Raw genomic sequence first — 24,575 nt, 5'->3', positions numbered from 1 at the left:
TCAATCATTGGATTTTGTGTTTAAACAGTTTGATGGGATCATTGATAAATTTCAACCGTATAAACATAAAATCCAATAATTGATTATTGATATTTATCCTCGAAATAAGTATCTTCAAGATTTGTGTTATTAGGATACATATAAATCCCAACTTTTAGATTTCATGTGTTAATAATTGGGATAATGTATTTTCTCATGAATCATTCTTTAGAAATCACCGGGAGCCCGACCCCCAGTTCCAAAGAATAAAAAGAAGAAAACCTTTAATGTCACTCCTTTATGTAATATTTAAGGGGTTTTGCCCACCTGAACTAGTAATGCTAGGGTATCATCCCCACCTTTGAGAGAAGGTAGGGTGAGTGCTTCTTATCTTGAAATGACCAAAACCCCAAAAACAGAAAAGCAAACCCAACACCCAAAAGTGTGTGAGTGAAGGGATGGAGAGGAGAGAAGGGTTGTGGCCACTCCCCATACTTTTACCATAGCAAGTAATTTGACGAAGACTTTCCTATAATATAATGACACGTGTCCACTCAACTCATCATGATTCCTCCCCCCCACTGATGTGATGCCCTCTACCAGGAAATGGGCCCATTTTTTTCCTCCAATTGCGGGCATAATCTATTACAGTGTACGGTCATGGGCTCCACCTGACTTTTGTCCTGTCCAAGGCCCATGCATGCATGCTTTATCTCACATTTTCTCCTCCTACGGATACTTTCAAAGATTTGTATGATTGCCCGCAAAAACGGTAAAAGAAGAATTTTTTTTTTTTAAACGTGATTGGAATGTGTATGCATGATTGTACATTTTCAAAAAAAAAAAAAAAATTGTTTATAGAAAAAATATTTTTTCTTTATTCAAAAGGAATTTTTTTTAAATCTTTTTTTTGGAAAGAATTACGAGAAATCATTTTCTTGCAATCACACACAATATGGTGATTTAGACATAAGTCTTCAGGTTTTGGTAAATATTTGAGATTGTTCGATGTTCGTTACAAGTTGAGGATGACAGATTTTAGGTTTTAAAAAAAAAAGGATTTTTGAGTAGAAGGGCATCTCAAATATTCAACAAAAATCAGTGGGCCACGTACAAATCATCGCTTGATCATAATCAAAGGGTCCTAAGATGCCACTTGGGTATACAGTGAATTGTAGTCCATAGTCTCATTCATAGACAAGTATGATATATACAATGGGTATATTTGATACCAATTATAAGGAACAAATGATTTTATTTAATTGGTCTCTTTAATTAGAAGCTGAGAGTGCCTTTAATCTCCAAATACACATGGCACAAGTTTATTAGTCATTGGACACATTTGTGTCTAACAACATTGGATACTGTAATTATCCCAAATTAGAATCTCAGTGCCTCAACTCTCAATCCCATGCAAGATGCTCTACTCTTTCTGACCTTAAGTTTGATTCTCACCCAATATCTCAATTCTCTGTATAAGTCAATCTCTAAAGTTACAATAAAAGATCATCATCATCCATTGCTTTTGCCACTAAAATGATGAAAGCTTAATTAAAGTGTTAAAAGTCTCTTTATTTAAGTTTAAAAGAGAGAGAGATTTAGGCTAAAAAACAAGTGGATGGTAAGGTTAGAGAACATTATTGTTGACGTTTTTTACATGTGGCAGTGTTTGACCCATCTCCTTCGTTTAAGTTTGACAATTAGAATTATGGTTTGCTCTTATAATTAAATCCCTTTTCCTTTTTTAATTTTTTTTAAATGTATAAATCCTGTAAGTGTGAAAATAATCTAATTTATATGGTAAAACACAGCAGTGGATCTCACTCGTTTGTCTTAAAATTTATATCATAAACAACATATCTCGAGGATGGTTGTCGCTCCCCCTTTGTCTTCTCTCTTCTTCCTCTTTTCAAGAATACCCTCAACTTTATTATTATTATTATTATTATTATTATTTTTTCTTCTACCCCTTTTCAAAAATGCCCTTTCAACTTTCTATATCATTTTTTCTCTTCCAACCCCTAAACCCCAAAGAGGATGGTACGGGCAAACTCTAGTTATATATATTAAGTAAAATTTTATTAGACAATAGTAAGACCAGCTCTACTTGATGGAACCAAATGTTGGATGGCTAACGAGCATCATGTCAATAAATTGAACATAGCAATAATGAGGGTGTTTAGATGGATGATTGGAAAAGCTAGTAAAAATAAAATTATAAATGAGTACGCTCGAAAAGAAAAAAAAAATGTGAAGTGTCACTTCAATAGGTGACAAATTAAGAGAATGTCAATCGAGATATACATAAATATGCTGAGCTCAAGTTGGTCATATAGCCAACTGCCTCAACCCAGTCCCGCTTGAACCAGAGCTCACCACGAGGTCATGTTGAGTCCATTGGGCTGAGGTTTGGGGCTGCTGCCCAAGTAGCAATCCTACCCAAGGTACACTTTTTGCCAATGGGTGGAAAAATGGAAGATACGAAACGTCTTCTCAACATGGCGAGTTGAAAAGAACTAATTGGGTAGGGTAGTCCCGAGAGATTGTAATAAAAGCTCAGCAACATTAGGTCATCTTCTATGCTCTGTCATGAATTTGGGACCAACAACATGGATCCTCTATAATTCAATTCTACATAGGGCTGTATCTTCTGTAAAGACTTGCTCAATGCAACATTAGGAGGTCATCACCAATATTGAGAACATTGATCCCTTACCATTCAGCTCTATTGAGAGTCGCATATTCTACAAAGACATGTTTTATCTAATAACCTTAGTCCAAGTCTCCTTACTCTTTCTAAAGCCTTCAACTTGCACTGAAACATTCCTAACAGACGTGGTTATTTGTCTTTCATATTAAGGTAAATAAAATGATCCAAAAAATCAATATAGGCAGTCTCTTCACATATATACATTGACACATTCGTGCATATTTGTACACACAAAAATTTGCTTAGACACTTACCAACATATACATGCACATGTGTATATATATATATATATATGTACCTCACAAGTTTTTTATGGATGTGTAAGCTTCCAAGTGTACATCGTGGCACTCTGCATCCCATGAGAAGTCCTTTGCCATCCCATCCCTTATCTTCCGATTCCAGTGAGTTGGGTCCTTATTCTATACATAACAGCAAAAAAAAAAAAACAAGAATTCAACTAGTTCAGTTCCCTTGTACGGAACCAATTAAGTATTCATCAATCCATGTATAAAAAACAGGTGAAAAATATATAGAAATAACAGGGGTTTTGTAAGAGAGGACTCACGATTTGGCCAAGGGCTTGGCTCAGGGACATATTCCCAAAGGCAGAGATGATGTACTGAGACGACCACGTGCCCTCAAAGTCGTGCTCCATGGCATGCCTACAAGGAAGAAATCATCGATGGGAAATAAATCCTTACACTTGTATGTAATCACAAATTCTTCACAATAGATAACTACCTGAACCCATCATCGGTTAAGGTTATTGCAACAGGAGCAGCTCCATATTTGATAGCCTTAAGCTGCATTTTTTGGAAGCACACAGGAAAAATGTTCCAAATAAGGAAAAGAAGACATGGTTACATCCAATATTCCAATCCATTTTCTATTCTTCTGAAATGTTGTGATATCATGAGTACACGTGTGGTGTAGATTCACTGAAGAGGGACCCAACAGTTGGCAGCTGAACTACTCATTTTATTTGAATCTAATGTGCTTAAAGTGCTAGACATACCGGCATTTGTAGCACTGGATCATGAAAAGACGGGCACAAGAATATATCAGAGCCTGCAAGTATTAGATGTGACAAAGCTTCATCGTACTTGTTTATAAATCTTACACTTTCATCCTGCAAATACAAAGATACCAATAATTCATTTTTGTAGTTGAAAAAATGAAACATTAATTGAAAGCTATTTGCGAACTGCACTGGTTGTTAGTAACTAACTTAGGTAGAGACGGTAAACTTCAGGGGGTATCTTTTTTATGTAGAAGCACTACTACCAATCCTTGTATTTAAACCCAATAAAATGTTAGATTGTGTATGTTGTCTTAACTCTTGACTGGTAATAAGAATAATGAGAATCACGCATAAGTTGCACTTGCATCCAATATAAGCTTTCACAAAATGAATCATCCTCTCACTGAGCTAAAATCCAGGAAGCCCAAACAATAACTATCAAGCAGTATTAATCAAGAAATTTCTTGAATGGAAGGAACCCATTATGGTGCATGCACCAAAATATTGGGTATTCTTATATTAATGGTGTTGTGGATCCAAGTAAATGTTAAGACACTATCCTTATATGTGACAAGGGCACAGTACTTCCAGAATTTTTGCCATGTCAGATAAATATAGAAACATGGAACACACCTCGGCACATCCTAACACGTAAAGCAGTGTCACCCTTTCTTTATTTTATTTTTTTAAATTCCAAAAGAGAGTTAGTTCGAATTAAAGAGAAGATTAAGTCTTGATTAATTAGCCCTAATTAGGCTATATAAGAGTTACATAAGAGAAATAAAGAAAAGGAAAAGACTAAAATAACCCTAGACTTATTTAACACTCCCCCTCAAGTTGGTGCGTGGATATCAACTATACCCAACTTGGACAAGACATCTTCAAATGAAGTTTTACTAACTCCTTTAGTAAGAACATCAGCAAGTTGTTGAGAGGTAGGAACAAAGGGAGTACAAATCTGTCCAGAAACTATCTTTTCTCTAATAAAATGATGATCAACTTCTATGTGTTTCATTCTGTCATGCTGAACCGGATTTGCAGCTGTGTTAATAGCTGATTTATTATCGCAATATAGTAAGAAGGGGACCGGCACAGGAAGACATAAATCAGCTAGTAAGATTTTGAGCCACAACAATTCACATACTTCAAGTGCCATACCTCTGTATTCTGACTCAGCACTCGACCGAGAAACCACATCCTGCTTCTTACTACGCCAAGTTACCACCAACTTTAGTACAATACCCAGAAGTAGACCTTCTATCAGTCACTGAACCAGCATAATCTGCATATGTCCATGCCTCAATGTGAAGATGACCATGATTGTTGAATAAAATACCTCGACCAGGACATCCCTTAAGGTATCTAAGAATACGATAAACAGCAGCAAGATGAGATGTTCGAGGCGAGTGCATAAACTGACTTACAATACTAACAACATAGGCAATGTCAGGGTGAGTCATAGACAAGTAGATCAACTTTCCCACAAGATGCTGATATTGACCAATATCTGCCACACACTCCCCCTCAGAATCAGCCAACCTGTGATTCTGCTCAATAGGAGTATCAGCTGGACGAGATCCAAACTGATCAGAGGCACTGAATAAATCAAGAACATACTTACGCTGAGAAATAAATATACCAGACTGGGACCGGGCAACCTCAATACCTAGAAAATAGCGAAGATGGCCAAGGTCCTTAATCTCAAATTGACATCCTAAATAAGTTTTAACCTCGGTAAGGCCATCGGCATCATCTTCAGTAAGAACAATATCATCCACATACACAATTAGAGCAACAGTTTTGCCTTGGGAGTGATGCAAGAACAAGGTATGATCAGCAGAACTCTGATGGAAACCAAACTGATGCATGGCCCTAGTAAAGCGCTCAGACCAAGCACGAGGAGACTGCTTCAAACCATAAAGGGACCGGCGAAGGCGACAAACATGTGTAGGAGAAGCAGAAGGAAGAAACCCAGGAGGTTGGACCATATAGACTTCTTCCTGAAGATCACCATTGAGAAAAGCATTCTTGACATCTAACTGAAAGAGAGGCCATCCTTGGATAGCAGCAACAGAAAGGAGAACACGAATGGTGGTCATCTTGGCAACCGGAGCAAAAGTTTCCTGATAATCAATCCCATAAGTCTAAGCATAACCCTTGGCCACCAGACGGGCCTTATAACGAGCAATGGAACCGTCTGGATTATGCTTAAGCGTGAAGACCTAACGACAACCCACAGCTTTCCTTCCAGGCGGAAGATGAACAATTTCCCAAGTTTGAGTCTTTTCAAGAGCAGTCAACTCATCAATCATAGCTGCGCGCCACTCAAGATGAGCAATAGCATCTGCAACAGTAGTAGGAAGAGAAACAGCGAAAACAGAAGCAAGAAAACTCCGATAAGAGGGTGATAGTGCAGAATCAGATATATAATTTGAAATGGGATAAGTACAAGTGCGCTTACCCTTACGAGTGGCAATGGGACGATCATCACAGGGAACAGACGGAGGTGGAGCTGGAGGTGAGGAGGAGAGCTGGTCGGACATAGAAGTGATGGTAGTATCACGGGGACGTCGAGAGTAAACCTGCAATGGAGGAGAGGACGAACTGACAGGGGGTGGAGAGGGAGAAACAGGCATGGGAAGGGGAAATAAAGAAGGAAAAAAATCATCAGGTGAATCTAGAGGAAACCACTCAAATTGAATACCAATGGACCCACTATAGTAAGGAGTATGCTCAAAAAAAGAAACATCTCGAGAAATGAAACGCCGTCGAGAAGGAGGATGGTAACAACGATATCCTTTCTGGGTAGAGGAATAACCCAGAAAGATACATTTTACAGCCTTAGGGTCAAGTTTAGTACGAGTTTGGACAAGAATTTGAACAAAGCAGACACACCTAAACACGCGCGGAGGAAATGGAAACATAGGACGATCTGGAAAGAGCTTAAAAAGGGGTGTCGCAAACTGAAGAACACTAGAGGGGGTCCGATTAATAAGGTAAACAGCAGTAAGAACTACATCGGCCCAATAGGATTGAGGCACATTCATGCCAATAGAAATGGCACGAGCTAACTCTAGAATATGGCGATTTTTTCGTTCTGAGCGACCATTTTGCTGAGGGGTCTTAACATTGGACATTTGATGCTCAATGCCAGACTCTAAACAAAGTTTCAAGACCTCACTATAGGTGTACTCAGTATCATGATCAGTACGGAAGGTCTTGATGGTACAACCAAATTGGGTATGAACCATAGCAAGAAATTGCTTGAAGATCCCATAAACCACACTCTTGTGTTTCATAAGATAAACCCAAGTGGTACGACTGTGGTCATCGATGAACAAAACAAAATAGCGAAAACCAAGAGTGGATGTGACAAGGGAAGGACCCCACACATCAGAATGAATTAAGTCAAACATAGTAGGTGTAGTAGTATTCATACTAATAGGATAAGAAGAACGTACATGTTTAGCTAATTGACAAGTTTCACAAGACAAATCAAACAAATTGTTATTATGAAATAAAGTAGGGAACATGTGTTTCAAATATCCAAAGGAAATATGGCCTAAACGTAAATGCCAACGCATTATAAGAGCCTTATTAGACAGACTACGACTACTACTAAGCTGAAGAGTAGAATGAGTGCTAGGTAAACCGGGAACGTCCAAGAGATACAATCCATTTACTTCATGTCCAGTGCCAATTGTCCTCTTCGACTCCAGATCCTGATAGACACAATGAGAGGGATAAAAGGTTACACTGCAGTTCAAATTTTTTGTAAGACTACTAACAGATACAAGGTTAGTAGTAAGTTGAGGAACATGAAGTGTGTTAGTTAAGGATAAAGAAGATGTAACGGGTAAATGACCTTGACCAGCTATGAAAGACAAAGAGCCATCGGCCAGTCGGACCTTGCGATGACCAGAACAAACACTATAGGTTTTAAACAGGGAGGACGTACCGGTCATGTTATCCGAGGCACCAGAATCAATGATCCATGGTGAGGAAGTGGTAGAAACACTGTGTGCAGATGCTAAGGACCTGAGTGAGCGAAGGTAGAAACTGGCTGAGATAAGGTCTTTATCTGATTGAAGAATTTTCTGAACTTGTCAAGCTCGGCTTGGGACAGAGATACCGAATCCGATGAGGAGGTAGTAGCTGAAGGAGTTGCTAAATCATTCATTTGCTGAGAAACTACATGAGCTGAAGACCGTTGAAACTGTTGATGATGCTGGTTAGGACGACCATGAAGTGCATAACAGCGAGCTTTCACACGACCCAACTTTCCACAATGATCACACTTATGTCGCTGACGGGTAGGCAGAGGCCCATTGGGGGACTGTGAAGAAGGTAGACGAGCAAGCATAGCGGAATGATCTCCTGAAGAAAAGGGTATGACAGCTGCACGACGACTTTCATCAGCCAAGACATAGGAATACGCAGTCTGTAGAGAAGGAAAAGGATCTATTCCCAATAAATGAACCCTTGCATATTCAAACTCATCCCGGAGACCAGCTAGAAATTGAAAAACTCGATTCTTATCCAGAATTGACGCATATGATGTCTAATCAAGAGGGTCCTTCCAAGAGTAGTACGAAGAATAAAATATCAATTCTTCCCACCGAGCACGTAGTTGTGATATATAGGTAGTAACAGAAGAGTCACCCTGCGAGAGTCTAGAAATCTCACGTTCTAGGTTAAAAATTCGGACATTGTTTTGACATTGCGAGTAAATGCTCTTTGCAGAATCCCATATCTGTTTTGCTGTCGAGGAGAACATAAAACCAGCTGCAATGTGTGATTGCATGGATGTAACCAACCAGGAACGGACCATAGAATCATTAGCAAACCAATGTGAGTAAGAATTGTCGGTCTATGCAGGTTGTTTGTCAGCCCCTGTGAGGTAACCGATTTTCCCTTTTCCACCAATGAACATTTCAACCGATCGTGCCCAAAGGAGATAGTTAGGACCATCAAATTTCACGGTAATAATTTGAATGCCTGGAAAGTCAAATGAATGAGAAGGAAGACCACTCGATCCATTACTAATACCAGTGATTGAGGAAGAAGATGACTCAGAAGCCATCAAATAATCCGAGTATTTTGGTTTGAAGAGAGTTCACAAAGATGTGGGCACGATTCTCTAAAATAAAGTGATCGCAGCACCCTAAAGGTGACAATACACGATCGAAAGAGCTATAAAGGTTGATTAAACACTGTTGTGGGAGACCCAATAATAATTTTCGCAAGCGTAAAGACTCAAGGAATAACACTGTCGGTAGAACAGCCCCAAACAGCACCAAATGGCCATAATCTATGATCTCACGACTTATAACAGCCCCAAACAGCACCAAATAGCCACAATCTATGATCTCACGACTTATAACAGCACCCTGCTGTGTTGCCTACTGAAACCAATCACTTGTTGTGATAAAAAATCGAAAAACAGAGGAAGAAAGAAACTCCCACTAGTTTCGTACAGGGCAGAACATCATCTGCTGTGATCATTCAGACCCAAATAGCCACTCACAAGTGTCGTACAGGTTCAAACACCTACCTACTTGAATCGTATGAGGTAGAACAGCCACCACTGGCGTCGCCGGCTCAAAAAATGTCACTTACTGTGATCGTAGGAGTTGAAACAGCCTACGTTGGGAGTCGTAATACTCAAACACAGACACTGTGGGTGTCGTAAGCCTCAGACAGAGCCATTTTTGATGTCGCTGGTCGCAAACAACATCACTGCTGTAACTACAACCTGATCGCAGACTCTGAACAGTTATATATTTCCTATCACATGCTGCGATTAGGGTTTGTGTGACGGAGAACCCCCGTAGGGGTGATACGAGTTGAAGAAGAGAAGTGTAGGGTGTTGTTTTAACGAAGGATAGGTCGATTGAGTTTGTCACCGAAGAAGAAGAAGAAGGAGTTGGAGGTCGATAGAGGCCGAACTTGCTCTGATACCAAGTTCGAATTAAAGAGAAGATTAAGTCTTGATTAATTAGCCCTAATTAGGCTATATAAGAGTTACATAAGAGAAATAAAGAAAAGGAAAAGACTAAAATAACCCTAGACTTATTTAACAGAGTTAGTGTAATCCATCCTCCAAGTATCATTGTTAAACAACCACGGTTTAATATTCGAAATCTACCTTTTAAGGTACAGTGTGGTGAAATATTTTCTACTTTTCAGAAGTTACACACAACTAAAATGTCACTCATCGTATATGTGGGCGGATGATTCTGTGGTTCAGACTTATCAAAAGCACCATTTCTGACATATTGTATCCATGTCAGCACTCAACACACGTCCCTGTAACATAATTTTCCCTTCTAAGAAGTTTCACCTTCTATGTATCCCAATTTATTCCTTATCTCCATTCTCAACTCCAGGTAGTGTGGAGCTAAACCTTGATGAGTTTTTCCTCGATCTCTTATGGAACAATAGGCACCAACAAATTTCATCTTGACAATTAGAAGATTATTTTCTCACCAAAGAAACACAGGGACTCAAGGTTTCAGAAGACCAAGTTAACTAGCTTGGCACTCCTTGGAAAATGGTTATTGTGATTTGGAGCAGGTCAGGGTGCCCTTTGAAAGAATTGGGTTGGAGTCCAAAGTAGCGCGTTCCCCTTTGATTGTGGAGTGTGGAAAGAGATCTGAAAATCTTTCCTAAGTTTCTCAAAAAGTTTTCTTTCAGGGTAAAGAGGGTTAAAACAAGGTCAAGTTATGAAAGGATCATGGGTGTGGCACGACCTCACTCAAAACTCGGTTTTTGTATCTTTATTTCATATAAAAAGGTAATACTAGTTCAAAAATTCATGGTTCGAGAAAGGAACGGATTATTTTGGCCTTTGGGACTTCAGTTTCTGAGAGATTGAGTCAATTTTTAATCTTACTAATTGTCTCTCTCTCGTGCATATTGCTCCTAGGGAGGAGGACCATAGTGTATGGAATATGACTCTGGATGGAATCTTTTCCATGAAATCATTCTATCAAGCATTGCTTTCTCAGTCATCAGTGTTCACTTCCCGGCTTCCACAGTGTAGAGTCCAAAGTTTCCTTCAAAAGTAGCTTCTTTTACATGGTCTACTGCTTTGGATTGTATCCTGACTTTGGACCTTATCATCTCTAGAGGTATCATTGATGCAAAATTGTGTCATGTCATCACGTGTAAGGGGGAAGGTGTTTCCCATGTTTCCCATCTCCTATCATGTCATGCATGATTTCAGTGAAAATATTTCTATGAACAATAAAATTTGACTGAAACAATTCTTTCTATAAAAAATTATTTTATAAATATTGATAAAATTTATAAAAACTATAAAATATAAATGGCCACCAGAGAACTTGTAACAAAATATTTATATTTCTAAGCAGACTAAAATAGACACCGAAACCAAAATTTAATAGCTCGGTTAGAAGACACCCCACAATCATAACAACCAGAAGTGGTTTACCTTAAGCTCTTTCTGGAACAATTCCAATGCAGCATTTATACTTGGTATTTCACCAGCTCCCATGAAAATAAACTGAAAGAGTCATTGAAAGATAAGCCCATCAAATTTGAAAAGAAAATATACTAAAATGGAGACTTCTCAATAGTAAATTACCTGAGCTCCCTTTTTAGAACCAAGCCAAACAGCTGCCTTCAGGTTTTCCAAGTCAATATCTGAAACTTCGTTATAGATGCAACCAACCTGAACACATCAGTTAAGAATTAGTAACGTGCTTGACGTATCACAAAGAGAACAGATAGAAGGCAACAAAATTAAAGGTGGAACATTATCAGTGAAAAATAAATGGTCAAGAGAGCAGCAATAAGGTAAAGTTATAATGGTATTAAAATAAGTTGAACTGCAAACAACACTGCCTCATTGTCTCTGATCAGTTTGTTTTACAACATGGTATCCCACATCTGTCTTGGGATGTTGACTAATTCCCTACACTTGCATGCCCCGACCCCATGAAAGTTTTCCAACGTGGTAATCAGGTGTTAGAATTAGAAAGATTCTATCACCACACCAACCTTTGCCAATGCCACCCCAATTCATATGTAAATCACCAAAGAATTAGCACACATCTCGGGGTGGAATTAGCAAAAGTTGGTGTGGGGCAATAGAAGCTCTCTAGAATTACTAGATTTTATCAAAGGCACATTTATGAGGAAGTTTGAAGATGTTTCCGCGATAATGATATTTAGAAGGGGTATTTTAATAATTTTTTACTCATAATATTTCAGGAGTCTTTAGGAGGAGTTTGCAGAAAACCAAAGTGATATAAGTACCCAAGGTGGAGAGTACAAGTGGCAAATATATTTGTCATTCAATGCTCTCAGTATGAAGTAAAATGGCCATCTGTGCTCTCAGGATAAAGTAATATGGGCACCAAAATGACAATTTCTCTGAAGATGTGAAAATTCCTCCAGAAAAATAAAATTCTTTTCTTTAAGCACAGAGGTATAGAAATTCCCCCCAAGCTTTACTTTGATAACAAAAACTAACATTCTTTAAAAATAAGATAAAACTCTGTCACCATGTCAAGTTGAGCATAAAAAACTTTCTGCATGCAGAAACGATATGTCCTGATACACATCAATGTCTTTGCTAGTTTGTAAATAATTAAATAAGTTTTAGCGGAGAGAGAGAGAGGGGGGGGGGGGGGGATGAAATGTAACTGTAGGCTCAACTGTATCTGTTTTGATAATTTTTAGAATCAAATATCCAACTTCTGCACAAGCTGAAAAAAATTTCAAAATAAATAAATGATGAATGATGCACCACTCACAACAACTGTGCCAGCTTGCCCAGATAACCCCAATCGCTGCAACAATGCAACTTTACAAATAGTTTTCCCTTTGATATCTTCTGCAGAATAATTTGCTGGCAAAAACTTGTCCTTGGAAGGATCCCAGATGTTGCCATCAAATCCATAAGGGGCAATTGACAGCTTCTCCCTAGAACCAATGATTAAAATGTGCCATTTTTAGATAGCCAGCATTAAATGGCAGTAAAGCAACATGTAAGTCTAAATGGATTGTACTTGCATCAAGAAACTTTACTCATTTCTAGCTTACAGGAAAACTAAAAATGAAGAATGAAGAAAACAAGATCAAAGCAAAGCATGAAGGAACATCTCCATAGGTCCAAGTGTAGATGTTACTCACTTATGGATGGCTAACGTGGATTCCAATCCATGACTCAGATTGCGAATAATCCTGCCTTTTGAGTGAATGGATGACATCATTATGACTTTATTGGAGTACACAACTCCACCCTGCAAATTTGAAGCAGAAAGGAAAACAAAAATGATAATGCCACCTCAAAAACGAAAAGAAACATAATTTATTAGATGAAAAGAAAGATATACCTTCAATATATTGACAAGATGCTTCTTAATGTTATCTTGCAAACGATCAGGGCGGTGAAGTCGAGAAGGATCAAGTCCACACAGTGCAAGCTTATCAGGATGCTCTAGACACTAAAATATTAAGGAACACGTGCTAAGAGGATTTGTATGAATATAGGTAGAAATAGTAACATAGAAGGAAAAAAGAATAGGTAGTACACTTGCCTGAGAACTGAACCCATGACAAGTAAGCAATATTCTAGTGCCTCTGAGTCCCTACAGAGATGAGCGAGCAATATAAAACACATTGCTTACTTACAATTTCTATAGTGAGAATTTTCGCAAAGGTAACACTTTCTTTTCTTTCTTTTTTCTTTTTTTCTTTTTCTTTTTTTTCTTTCTTTTTTCCTTTAATCAACTGTCAAAATATTTATTAGAAAGAAAGCAGAAGAGATAAATACAACATAGAAATGCTGTCTCAAATCATTCTATGCCATAAGAAAGAATTGGGTGTTTGTAAACAAATGGGGCAGTAGTTCATTAGTGGATTCAGTACTGTCCAAACTAATGAAAATTCACGATCAATTTTTTTCTTTTGAAGTTCCAAAAAAGAGAAGTAAATGGACAAGTGTCTAGTGATGGAGAGGATAAGCATAAAGTTCCCTTAACAACTGAAGCTATAAGCTTTTTAAGATCTCATTTTGTAGACCAAGTAAACCAAACTTACTTCAGCATTGCAGTCAAAATTTCATCTCTAATGATGCAATAGATGGAGAAAGGAAAAAAAGAAGAAGATCCAAGACAGCACCTGATTAACAAAAATATCCCAAAAAAGTGGCCCAACAATAGCAGTCTCCCAGTTGTGTATATGCAAAACATCAGGCTGCTTTCCGGATTTTACAATATAATCCAAGGAAGCACGGGAAAAATAGGTAAATCTGAAAAAATATATAAGAAATATTAAATTAGAAACCTATTGAAAATTATAACATGCACGAACTTAGTTGAAGCATCACTGATTGGAGAACAATTTAAAGAAAGTACACACAAACATATCAAGAAAAATCCAACCATAGCGCATATCGAACATGCCCAACTTGGATATACTTGTTGAATGCCCTAACTTTGGAAAATGCTTTAGTTAATTCTTCGACAATTTGATAGGAAAAGAACATATAGGTAATTGTAATTTTACCGAAAATGACTTTTTTCTTGCTTATAGTGGCTATCAACCATGACATGATTGTCAGCTCATCGTCATCATTATCAAAGCTTTGTCCAAATGATTTGGGGTCAGCTGAATGAATCTGGTTGCTTCATTGCACCATGACCAGAGCCACGTCATAGAAAACTAAATTGACTCCTTGATTTCACAATGCATTTCCATGGGAAGAGTGTTGTAAAGGGTAGTTATTGATATCTTCATTTGTGATTGGTTATATCTACAAGGGAATTATCGTCCATAAGTATTACACTATGTTCAAAAAACCAATGAGGGCTCTTGTGGAGACACATGATTTCCCCTTTCACCTCTCTTTCTCTTCTTCTATTTTTCATTCATTTCTATTAACTCTAAATATTGCTAAGAGTATTTCTAATTGGTAACATAGGAGAGGATCACACAAGCTGTTCAAGAGAACTTAGATCAATCATACAAACAATGCTTATTTCTGATTCAAGGAAGGACCATGAGCAGTACATGTGATGAGCTGTAACCACGATGAACTCTGTTATGAACAATATTTCTCTCAAAAGAATCCATCAAGTTTGGTTCAGTATTGAAGGTGTTGTGTACTTCAGGTTAGAAATTGGATTGTTTTGTGGATTATTTGTATAACACAACCTGAGCAGAAGTGGTTTTTACCATGACCAGGGGAAGCTCATATAGAAATTCCTAGATCGGTCATATGTCAACTAGCAGTAGTTTGGAGGTTAATTAATCCAATTCTGAAGGGGGTAAATACTATAAATATTCCTCTGGAAAATAATGAGTTGCAAATCACGATAGTAACACTTGATGGTTAGAATTACTATCACTGTCAACTGTGAGTCTGTGATGTTTATTGTGTAAGAGGGAAACTTGCTATATAAATAAAATGATAGAAGAATCCGACTAATCCGATTTGCAAGTGGGTGATATCAATTTGTAGATCTCGAAGATACGGATCAAACCCCTCTTGTTTCACTCGAATTAGTTAAGTATTTGTGAAGTAATTAGGTTTCAAAGATCTAATACAATATTGGAAAATAGAAATTAATATGGAGAAGAAAACAAAGAAGAAAAAAAGAAAGACGGGAGAATGGAGAAAGAGAGTGCAAGTGTTCACTCTAACCCCAATGTTATATAGATATACAATGCATACAGTACACACATACAAAGAAACACATTGAATGGCTTAGCAAAAAAAATTAAAAAATAGATACATAAATGAATGAGTGCTCAATTCCAGCTAAAGATTCAGTAGTATCTCACAACTAGAAAACAAGAGCACCACTGACATAATCTATATCATAGTTCAAAGTTTCATTCTGTTTCGGAATATTTTGGTGGAACATTCAGTTTCAACCAAGGCTGAAATGAAACATTGACTCTGAAACATTGAATGTTTCAGATTGTCTCAGAATGTTTCACCTGACCAAAAGATTGCCTTGAAACGATAATTTATATTGGAAATAGTAGTAGTTTTTTTCTTGTTTTCATTCTATGTAAGGGTATTTATGTCCATTCACACTTTAGATTATATATATATATATATATCTGTCAAGCTCTCATTATGAGGCTTGCAAATTACTTTTCTAAATTCTTCTATTTAAACCTTGAGCCATATATCCAATCTGAAAAATCAAAATTCCTATTATGACCCTAAATCACCTACAAGTAGCATGGAGAGTGGACCAAAAGTAGTAACCAATTCATTTTAAAAATAAATACACTTACCGTTCAAAGTCATCCGAGTAACCATATATCGCTTCACGGTTGAAAAATGCTGAATAATATAAAGGTTCAATAAATGTAACTCCTATGCCATTGACAACCCTACATAACAGAACGAAAAGATGGAATCAGACATAAAACGTACAAATGGATAGACAAGAAATGAAATCTCTCTTCTTATTGGAATAGCAAGAAGTAAATAGCAAACAAGAACACCCCCCCCCCCCCCCCAATGTAAGCCGAGATGGGTGTTCAGAAACCTGTCTTCACTCTCGAACCCATTCATCATTTGTATGCTTGCCAACCAAGAAAAAATTAAGAACCCAAAGTACACTCCACATGGAACAAAAAAAAATCTCACCCAGTCCAGATCCTGTTTCCATGCCAGTGACCATTGAAATAAGAGTGAAACTCTGCCTCTATATTCTGTAATGCTTCAACTTCATTTAGATTCATGCTTGCGTATCTGTTAAAATGGAGGATTCCTTCAAGTTAGTAACTCATGAGCAAGTTATTCATCTAGGTCCACATTTAAAACTGATATGGAGACAGGTAGAATAGAATGGCAGAACATATGTGCTACCATATATGGTATTTTGGCAGTATTCAACTAACATGGAAATGTATATTGATGGGGACATCAAAACTTGAAGAGTATTTTTAGTTTTTATTTAGATTTCTATTTTAGGACTTTAATTTTATGTTTTTTGGACTTATTTCGATGTTTTATTGGCTCATGATCTTAGTATAATATTTAGGGGTAGTTCGGTAACTTTTGGTGTCTTTTATTTAAGTTTCTTAGAGTTGAAAATTTAGGAGAGAGAAAGTTACGAAAATTAGGTATTTTAGTTTTATTAGGACTTTTGGTTGATTTTCTTTATTTACATATTGTATTAGGGTTTTTTTTAACGAAGATATGACGAATAAAGAATGAGTTTCTTTCATGGAGTGAAGTGAGTTCTCCACCAGTCTTGGTGTGATTCCAAGAAACCCTTGGTGTGATTCCAAGGTACTATCTTTTCTATCATCCTCTCATCTTTCCATATATTTTTTTATATTGTTCTTGATTTTCTTGATTCTTAATTCTCGATTCTTGAATCTTTATTATTGATTCTTGAAACCTACAAACCTCAACCCTTAATCATGTTTCCAGTCCCTAAACCTTTAATCCTTATCCTATAAACCTCCTGACCATTTTCCTCTAGCCTTTGTATTTTGGGTCATTGGGATTATGGTCATACTTGCAAAAAGTCAAAATTAAACCTTAACACCCAAAGCTTTTTGACTTTACCCTATCCAACCCAAATACCCTAAACCTTTCCCTAATTGTAATTCCAAGAACACCCAAATCAGATTCCTTAAAACCTTATTTTTTCCTCTTCTTCCCCTATCGTTCTGCATCATATATGCATGATCTTCATATTAAATCATGTTCATGGGAAAATTGACAGAAAGAATGACTACAGAAAAGGAAGCTTTCTTCACATACTTGGGTAAAATAACCTCCACCAGGTTGCCCTTCCTCTGCAGTGCATGAGATAAGCTTGTTACATATGATGCCAAAGACCCAACGGAGGCAACTGGTTCCATTTCAGTACAAATATGGACAATGTGAAATCTATCTCTGCAGTTAAGGAGATGAGAGAAATGAGTATATAAACAGAAAAATAGACAAGAACAATCTGGATGTGATAAATAACTTTAGCATCAAAAGTAATTTGAAGATTTGGAAAGAAAAGCACCATATGCAATGTCAAGTATGTCTCAATGATTTAACTTATAGGTATAAATCAAGAAGTTAAGGTGTCAGTGTACAATAGATAAGGGAAGGGGTGCAATCTCTAACAGACTGCATACCGATTGCTTTTGTCTTTGAACTGGCCAAAACCTGCCAGCAGCTCGGCATCTCCTTTTTGTCGGATTTCAGAGAAAACTTCAACTATGCTAACTTTGTTGTCGATGACTAGCCTTCTGAGCAAAGATGCTTCCCCGGTGTCAATCATGCCTGTGAGGACCATCGAGTCTATTCGAAGCAACAGTTCAGAACAAATTGATTGCTTATCCGATTTAGTCAATGGACCTGAAAAGGTGATAGTCAACATAAAATCCCCGTTAGCATCGAAAGCTGTTTCATTTCCTAAATACTAATGTAATTATTTAGGGGTTCAGCTCAAACAGAAAATAAAAATTGAAGGATGGTCCAATTCAAATAGAAGTGCAGATACTGCAAATATAGGTGTATTAGCAAGAGATTGACCATTGATACGAGGTTAATATACATGTCATGGTTAAAAATGCCTGCAATCTCCCTAATAGATTCCACTATTTCATTTTAAATCCACAGGTATGTTTTTTAGGGGTGAAATAGATTCAATCCTCGGGACATTAAGAGATTCCATCTACACAAGGAAATCCATGTTTCCCCTCGTTGGCCATCCCCCTGGTGCTTTAAGAGGCCAGTACAATTGGCACTTGTTGGAAGCCAGTCCAATTGGCACTTGTTGGAAGGGGTGACTCACGTGTCCATGGGAATAGTCAGACTAAGATTGAATACACATGTATCGAAAAAAAAGAAAAGGAAATCCATGTTTAGATATGCATATTCACATGTAAAAATCTATCTTCTTATGTGTACTTCCTTGTTAATTTGATAAGTGTCAAGCACATGTTTCCCACCTCAAAACCTACCACCAGTAGAGATTGTGTATGTGACATGTATAATAGATATTTTTTTTTATAAATTTGATAAGTAAAACTTCATTATTGAAAAGGAGGTCGACTGCCAGGAGGCACTAACGAAAAATGAATAAACCCTCAACACTAAACAATTGAAATACTAATGACCCAATCCCATCTCCCTAAGAAGTCTTCATCAAATGCCCCCGAGAACACCTTGAAGTTTTTATACTAAAATAACAAAAACCCCAAAATCAAGATAATATCTCCTGCAAGACTGCTCCAGACCCTGAAAAGCACGATGGTTCCTCTCCCTTCAAATCCCCAATAAACCACAAAAGGAGGGCTAAGCTCCACAATATCCTCTTATTCATAGGGAAGGGAAAACTCAGTTGCTTCCATCCTTCAAAGAAGAACTTAAGCGTCATCGAAAAACACCCAAGGGCACCAAACAGAGACATGACATGTGTGCCCACACCACACTCTCCTTACAATGAATGAGAATATGATTCGTCAACTCCCCATCCTCCTTATATAGGTAGCAAAATTTCACAGCCATGAAATCCCTCCGAATGAGCTGATCTATCGTAAGAATTCTGCTCAACACAGCCTGACCATGTATCATCTGACAAGAACCATGTAACATCCAAAATATGAACCTGTGGGTTCGGCTCACACGCACAATACAATGGATGATACTAAACACAAGCTGAGTATCATCCAAGCTCATACACATCTTATCCTGAAATTTGGGTTCAGCTGAACAGATCTTGTTTCTCCATTCAATCTTGCATAAAACCCTTTCTTCGTTAATTTTACTGTGTTCAAGCATTGATAAAGAGGAGGGTTACATCAGTCGGCAGCTGGTGTAAAAACTTTACCTCCTTAACATGAAAATACTTGAAAAATATGAAACAAATCTAATCTGTGTTACGTGAGAACTAACTCATAACTTTTGAGTCCCAGGTACAAATAATGATTGTCATTTAGTTTTTTAAGTCATAGATCATGGTGCCTTAGAAGAGTCCAAATATACTTAATCGAACTACAATTACTCATCATTTTTCCCTTCAAATTTCACTAAAAATTAAATTAGGGTATTATTACCTTTTCCAATGCTAGACTGCTTCCCGCCCCCCAACTGTTCCATCCTATTGAACAACAATTGTTTCTCTTGCTGGGTTTGCTTCAGTTCCTCTATGGCCATAAGACGCTGTTTGTTCAAGTACAGAATATCTGCATATTCATCAACAAAATGCATCTAGAACAGAAAACAGAACATTTGTTGGCATGCTGTAATATACATACGCAATAAAATATAGGACCTGGACTATTTATTTGAAGGGTTAGAGTAAGGACTTACTCCGCTGGGCCTCTCTGAAAAGATTCCAAATGTCACTGCGGTTAATTTCTAGACCTCTATTGGATGATTGAAATGAATCCTGATAAATTTGTAACGAAATCTACTGAGTGAAAAATAAATAAAAAAACAGCTTTAAGCATAGAAATAGGTAAAATTAGTGGTTAGCATTACTTACCTGATGCATCTCCACATTATTATTGTCTTCCGACCTAGAAAGGATTTGAGAAAATTTATTAATGTGTAGTCACAAGGAAGAAAATTACAAGAACAAGCAATGCTCACTCAATTGGTGAAGGTCCTGAAATTAAACCATTGCCTTTCTCATTCTTCCTGAAAAAATAGGTCAAGCTAATGAAAATATGCTTAAATTTAGCAGGAAAAAAAATAACAGTTTCAATGGGGAAAGGTTCATTAAATGTGAGGACAATCACAATGACAAGGTCAAGTTGTATCAAAACTCTTCTTAGAGCATCAACTTTGTGAATTATCCCCTCAGCCTCCAGCTTTGGATATTAAGCCTTGAATGCTAAAGATTACTATTGATAACAAGTTTTGTTTATAAATTAAAGTTTCATTAAAGAAAACAATCCAAGGGCAGTCAAGATGACCAACCCACAAACCGGAAAACCACAATACACTAAACCAAGCTACAAAGGAAGTAAATTACAAACCCTATCCCATCTCACTATTCTAATGGAGAAATAGTTCAGTTAACGTTAGAAGAACCTCTTCCAGCACTAGTTGTCAGTAAGTTAGTACCCACCCTACATTATCTGATGAGAAGGATTGAATGAGCTACCAAATCGAATTTTTTGTTCAAAATACATCCATCTCTATTAACAAACTAGTATGAAGAATACTTTGATGAAAATGGGACAATGTGAACAAGTCTATTGGAACGAAGCCTCCCTTCTCCACCCGTAACCTATGAGATACATAAATCAAGACTCAAAAGCCAATGTTTAATGCCTTTTCCCATAACCCACAGTTAGGAATCCAAACAATAAGATTCTTTAGAAGTACCATGAATTCCTACAAAAAAAAATTATGGATGAAATGGTTACAATCATCTTAACACATCAAGAATCACCAAACAATCACCATAGTTAAAAACAATTTTTGGGCATAATCAATCTGCATGTGTGCTACCTAGGTTAAGCAAACAATATTAAGAATGCCTTGTCCAGTTTTCTAATCCTTACATTGTTAAGCTCAAATACCCCTCATTCGAAAAAATAAAAATTTATTAAATAAAATCACATATTTTGTTACAAGATATCAATACAAAATTTTGCAAACACTTTCTAATCAATTTCACTTTGGAAAACCCACCGCACCCAATACTTGCTACATCATTATATCACTAAAGCACTTGGCACCGCCCAAAATTCCACAATGTAAAATTTTGGTTCCATTAAATGGTCGAAAACACACCTTGGGCCGAGTGACTTACACTAATCAATTTATTTGGAATTCTTTCATAGGAAATTTTAATTTTTGTTTCTATCGAATCAAATTATGATCTACAGTTATGTAAAATTAACCAATTTCGCTTTGCAAAACCCACTGCACCCAGTTTCTACACGGTTATGTCATGAAGCACTTGGTACTGCCCGAACATACCACAATGTAGTATTTTGGTTCCAGTAACTGGTTGAAAACACAGCTCGAGCCAAGTGACTTACGCTAATCACTGGCCTTTTATTTGGAATTCTTTGATAGGAAATTTTCAATTTTTGTTTTTTTGTTTCTATGGAATCAAATTACGAACTACAGTCTACAGTATGTAAAATTTACCAAATAAGTAGAGCAGAAGAAGATTGATTATAAAAATTTATGAAATAGAAACACAGATCATGGAATGAAACTTCACCTCAAGCAGCAAACTGCAGGAACTTTAAGAGGTTGTTTGTAAGTGGGTTTCAATTGGAAGAAACAATTAGGAGAAGAACAAAGGGTCGCAGCAGCGTTCAAGATAGTCTCCATTAGAGCTCTCTCACAACTTCTGCAACACGAGAGAGAGGGAGAGATGGGATGAAGTTTGAGAATTGGGATTGATCGAAGTTCAGTAATTCTCTTTAATGAATCTAAATCTGAAGATAGAGAGAGAGAGAGAGACTAACTGCAGAGTCCACTTGGATCCTGTGATTCGTTTGGAAAGAAAGTGTTGTCGTTTGTATAACAAAAGATCCCGTACTCAAGTGAGTTGGATAGCTACCCAACTCCTAGTCTTCTTTGTATGCCACGTGGTCTCTATCTTTCACAAGATCGGTGAATTTTATCGTGGGGGTGGGGGTGGGGCTATTTGCAGTTTTGCACCCACTTAATTCATTCAACCATGATTTGTGATCTTTCACCAACTTAATCCATGCACCTCCTCAATATTTTGGAAATTGGTCTTTTCACCCACCTTTTTTTAGATAGTCTTTACGCCCACCATCGTGCACCCACCTAAATTTTTTTATAATAAATACTATTTACGCCCACTTACTAAAAAAATTTAAAACTCACCGAATGAATTTTGATAGGTTCAAAATCGAACTTATTTTAATTGATTTGGTAGGTGCTTACTGAACATTACTAAACAAATTTGGTATGTATTGACATACCGAACTCAAAGATTTACTAAAATTCTTAAAAGTCATTGAACGAAATTTGATAGGGTCAAAATCAAACTTATTTTAGCTTATTTAGTAGGTACATATTGAACATTATAAAACTAATTTGATATGTATTATTATACCAAACACAAAGATTTACATGAAAAAGTTATGTTTGGTAGGTATCTACCAAACAAATTCGATAAGTACCTATCAAACAAAATGTTATCATGTAAGCCGTAGTCTGGTATGCCAACGTTGAATCTTTGTGTATAGGATTGATATGTACCTTCCAAACCTTCTAATAATGATTTAATATTGGCATATTGAACCAAAGATTTCACACACAAAATTTCTTATATGGATGGTTTCGACTTGATTGATTTTTAAGGTGTTAAGATTTAAAAAATAATATAAGATTAAAAAAGGGAGAAGACCATTGTTGAAACTTGAAACTCTCATTAAAACTTAAAATCCTAGTTCAACTTCTATAGATACAAAAAAGAAGAAGAGAGAGGGAGGTGGATGGTGGAGAAGAATAAGAGAATAGATATAGAAGATAGTGAGATATTTAGATGGTTAGAGTTTCATTTGGTAAAATGGACGGAGAAGACGGTGCGTGTAAAAAGTAATACGATAAGGGTATAAGTGTAATCCCCCCTCCCCCTTTTTTTTAATATTCCACTCAAGTGTACTCCAAGAGTGTATATGGTGGGTGCCAAGAGCATGATTCCATCATAATTGAATCACATTCAATCATTTTTTGTTCCTGATAGGTACAGGGTTAGTAGTTAACAAATGAAGTTGGATTCATGGGGGTGAGATCAACGCTCCACACACCTTAGCATTTAGCTTAGATGATACTTCAAATCACATTCAATCTTCTTCTTTTCCCTTCCTCTTTGTTTTTCGTTTTTTTCATTGCATGACTCTCTTTCTTATTCTTCTTTATATTTAAGAAAGTTTTGACACGGATTTCATGGTACAAAAAGTAATATGTCCTTATAGCTTGCAAAATAGATTAGAAATAATCATGAAAACCTTAACTCTTAATCTAGGGGTTGTTTAAAAATATCGACAATGAAAAAAATATATTAAATGAAGCTTCATATAATAGGTCAGTACCAAATTCTTCAACATAGACTCGATAGAATTTGATCGAATCTATCTAGAAAGACTCAAGAGGTTCATATTGATTTTTTTTTTCATGTAGATTAAGTAGGATCCTACCGAGCTATGATAAAAACTTTCGATAGTTTACTACTGAACAAAAAGTTAGCCTTTATAAGCAGGTATAAATTTTTTTTTAGTCGCGATAAATTGTTCAATACATAATATACATATTCTCAACTGATGTGGCATGTGCACATAACCATATTTTTATCTCGAGATACACAAGGAAAAAATATATGGTTATGTGCACATTGACATTGGTTGAGTATACTAGAGTATCTTATTTCAAGTCCATTTATAATTAGAGATATGCTATTGGCACCCCAGCTTTTACTTATTACATCCTAATTTCTTATATTATTCATCGCACATCAATTAGAGATTAAAACACATTATCCCAACATAACAAAGGTTTGGCTCAAATTATTATCTCAACATTATAACACTTGTTCAAATACTTTCAATAGTTGTTTACGATTATGATTAGACTCATATAAAATTCTAAACTCAAAAAAATAGAAAATCTAGTCAAAAAATAAAAATAAAAATAAAATAAAGAAAAGAAACAAAGAGAGAGAAAATGAGCTAGGGAGAAAGAGTTTCTATTGGTACCCCAACTTTTACTCATTCTCAATCATCCAATTATTTTATTTTGGTTGAATCTCCATTTCGTGTGGTGAATATGACAAAATTTTAGTTTCAGTAAACTGTTCATTTTAATTTCCAAAACATGCTTTTACAGTGAATTCATCACTTTTATAATCTACAAATTCA

General features: G+C 36.6%; 1 protein-coding gene across 3 annotated transcripts; it reads right to left on the bottom strand.

Annotated features, from left to right (window-relative positions):
* Positions 1-2,802: 2,802 nt before the first annotated feature.
* Positions 2,803-22,184, bottom strand: LOC147403937 (UDP-Glycosyltransferase superfamily protein). 3 transcript variants are annotated; one of them, XM_086439732.1, is made up of 20 exons: positions 21,902-22,184; positions 20,311-20,358; positions 20,204-20,237; positions 20,029-20,107; positions 19,773-19,901; positions 17,847-18,069; positions 17,479-17,613; positions 16,351-16,455; positions 15,993-16,091; positions 13,863-13,992; positions 13,280-13,330; positions 13,076-13,186; positions 12,873-12,982; positions 12,494-12,662; positions 11,320-11,406; positions 11,167-11,238; positions 3,705-3,818; positions 3,431-3,492; positions 3,255-3,351; positions 2,803-3,108 (listed from the first exon to the last, which is right to left on the bottom strand). In XM_086439732.1, exons 1-20 carry the CDS (start codon positions 22,012-22,014, stop codon positions 2,989-2,991), a joined length of 2,088 nt encoding a protein of 695 aa, XP_086295858.1. In that variant the 5' UTR covers positions 22,015-22,184; the 3' UTR covers positions 2,803-2,988. The 3 variants fall into 3 exon arrangements, with proteins under 3 accessions (XP_086295858.1, XP_086295859.1, XP_086295860.1); XM_086439733.1 differs by lacking the exon at positions 20,311-20,358; XM_086439734.1 differs by lacking the exons at positions 20,311-20,358; positions 21,902-22,184 and having other exon boundaries at positions 19,773-19,926.
* Positions 22,185-24,575: the final 2,391 nt, after the last annotated feature.

This window comes from Akebia trifoliata, chromosome 4 (assembly GCF_017979445.1).
Source record: "Akebia trifoliata isolate Shusen 1 chromosome 4, ASM1797944v1, whole genome shotgun sequence".
NCBI lineage: Eukaryota > Viridiplantae > Streptophyta > Magnoliopsida > Ranunculales > Lardizabalaceae > Akebia > Akebia trifoliata.
Note: the sequence above shows the minus strand (reverse complement) of the source record. Positions and strands in the feature narration are given on the sequence as shown.

Bases quoted from the DNA above. Each gene is read 5' to 3' on its own strand.
- LOC147403937 (XM_086439732.1), bottom strand. From the start codon at position 22,014: ATGGAGACTATCTTGAACGCTGCTGCGACCCTTTGTTCTTCTCCTAAT. The intron at 20,238-20,310 runs GTGAGCATTGCT...AATCCTTTCTAG, and splicing joins TCAGGACCTTCACCAATTGA to GTCGGAAGACAATAATAATG. The intron at 19,902-20,028 runs GTAAGTCCTTAC...ATGAATATGCAG, and splicing joins TTTCAGAGAGGCCCAGCGGA to ATATTCTGTACTTGAACAAA.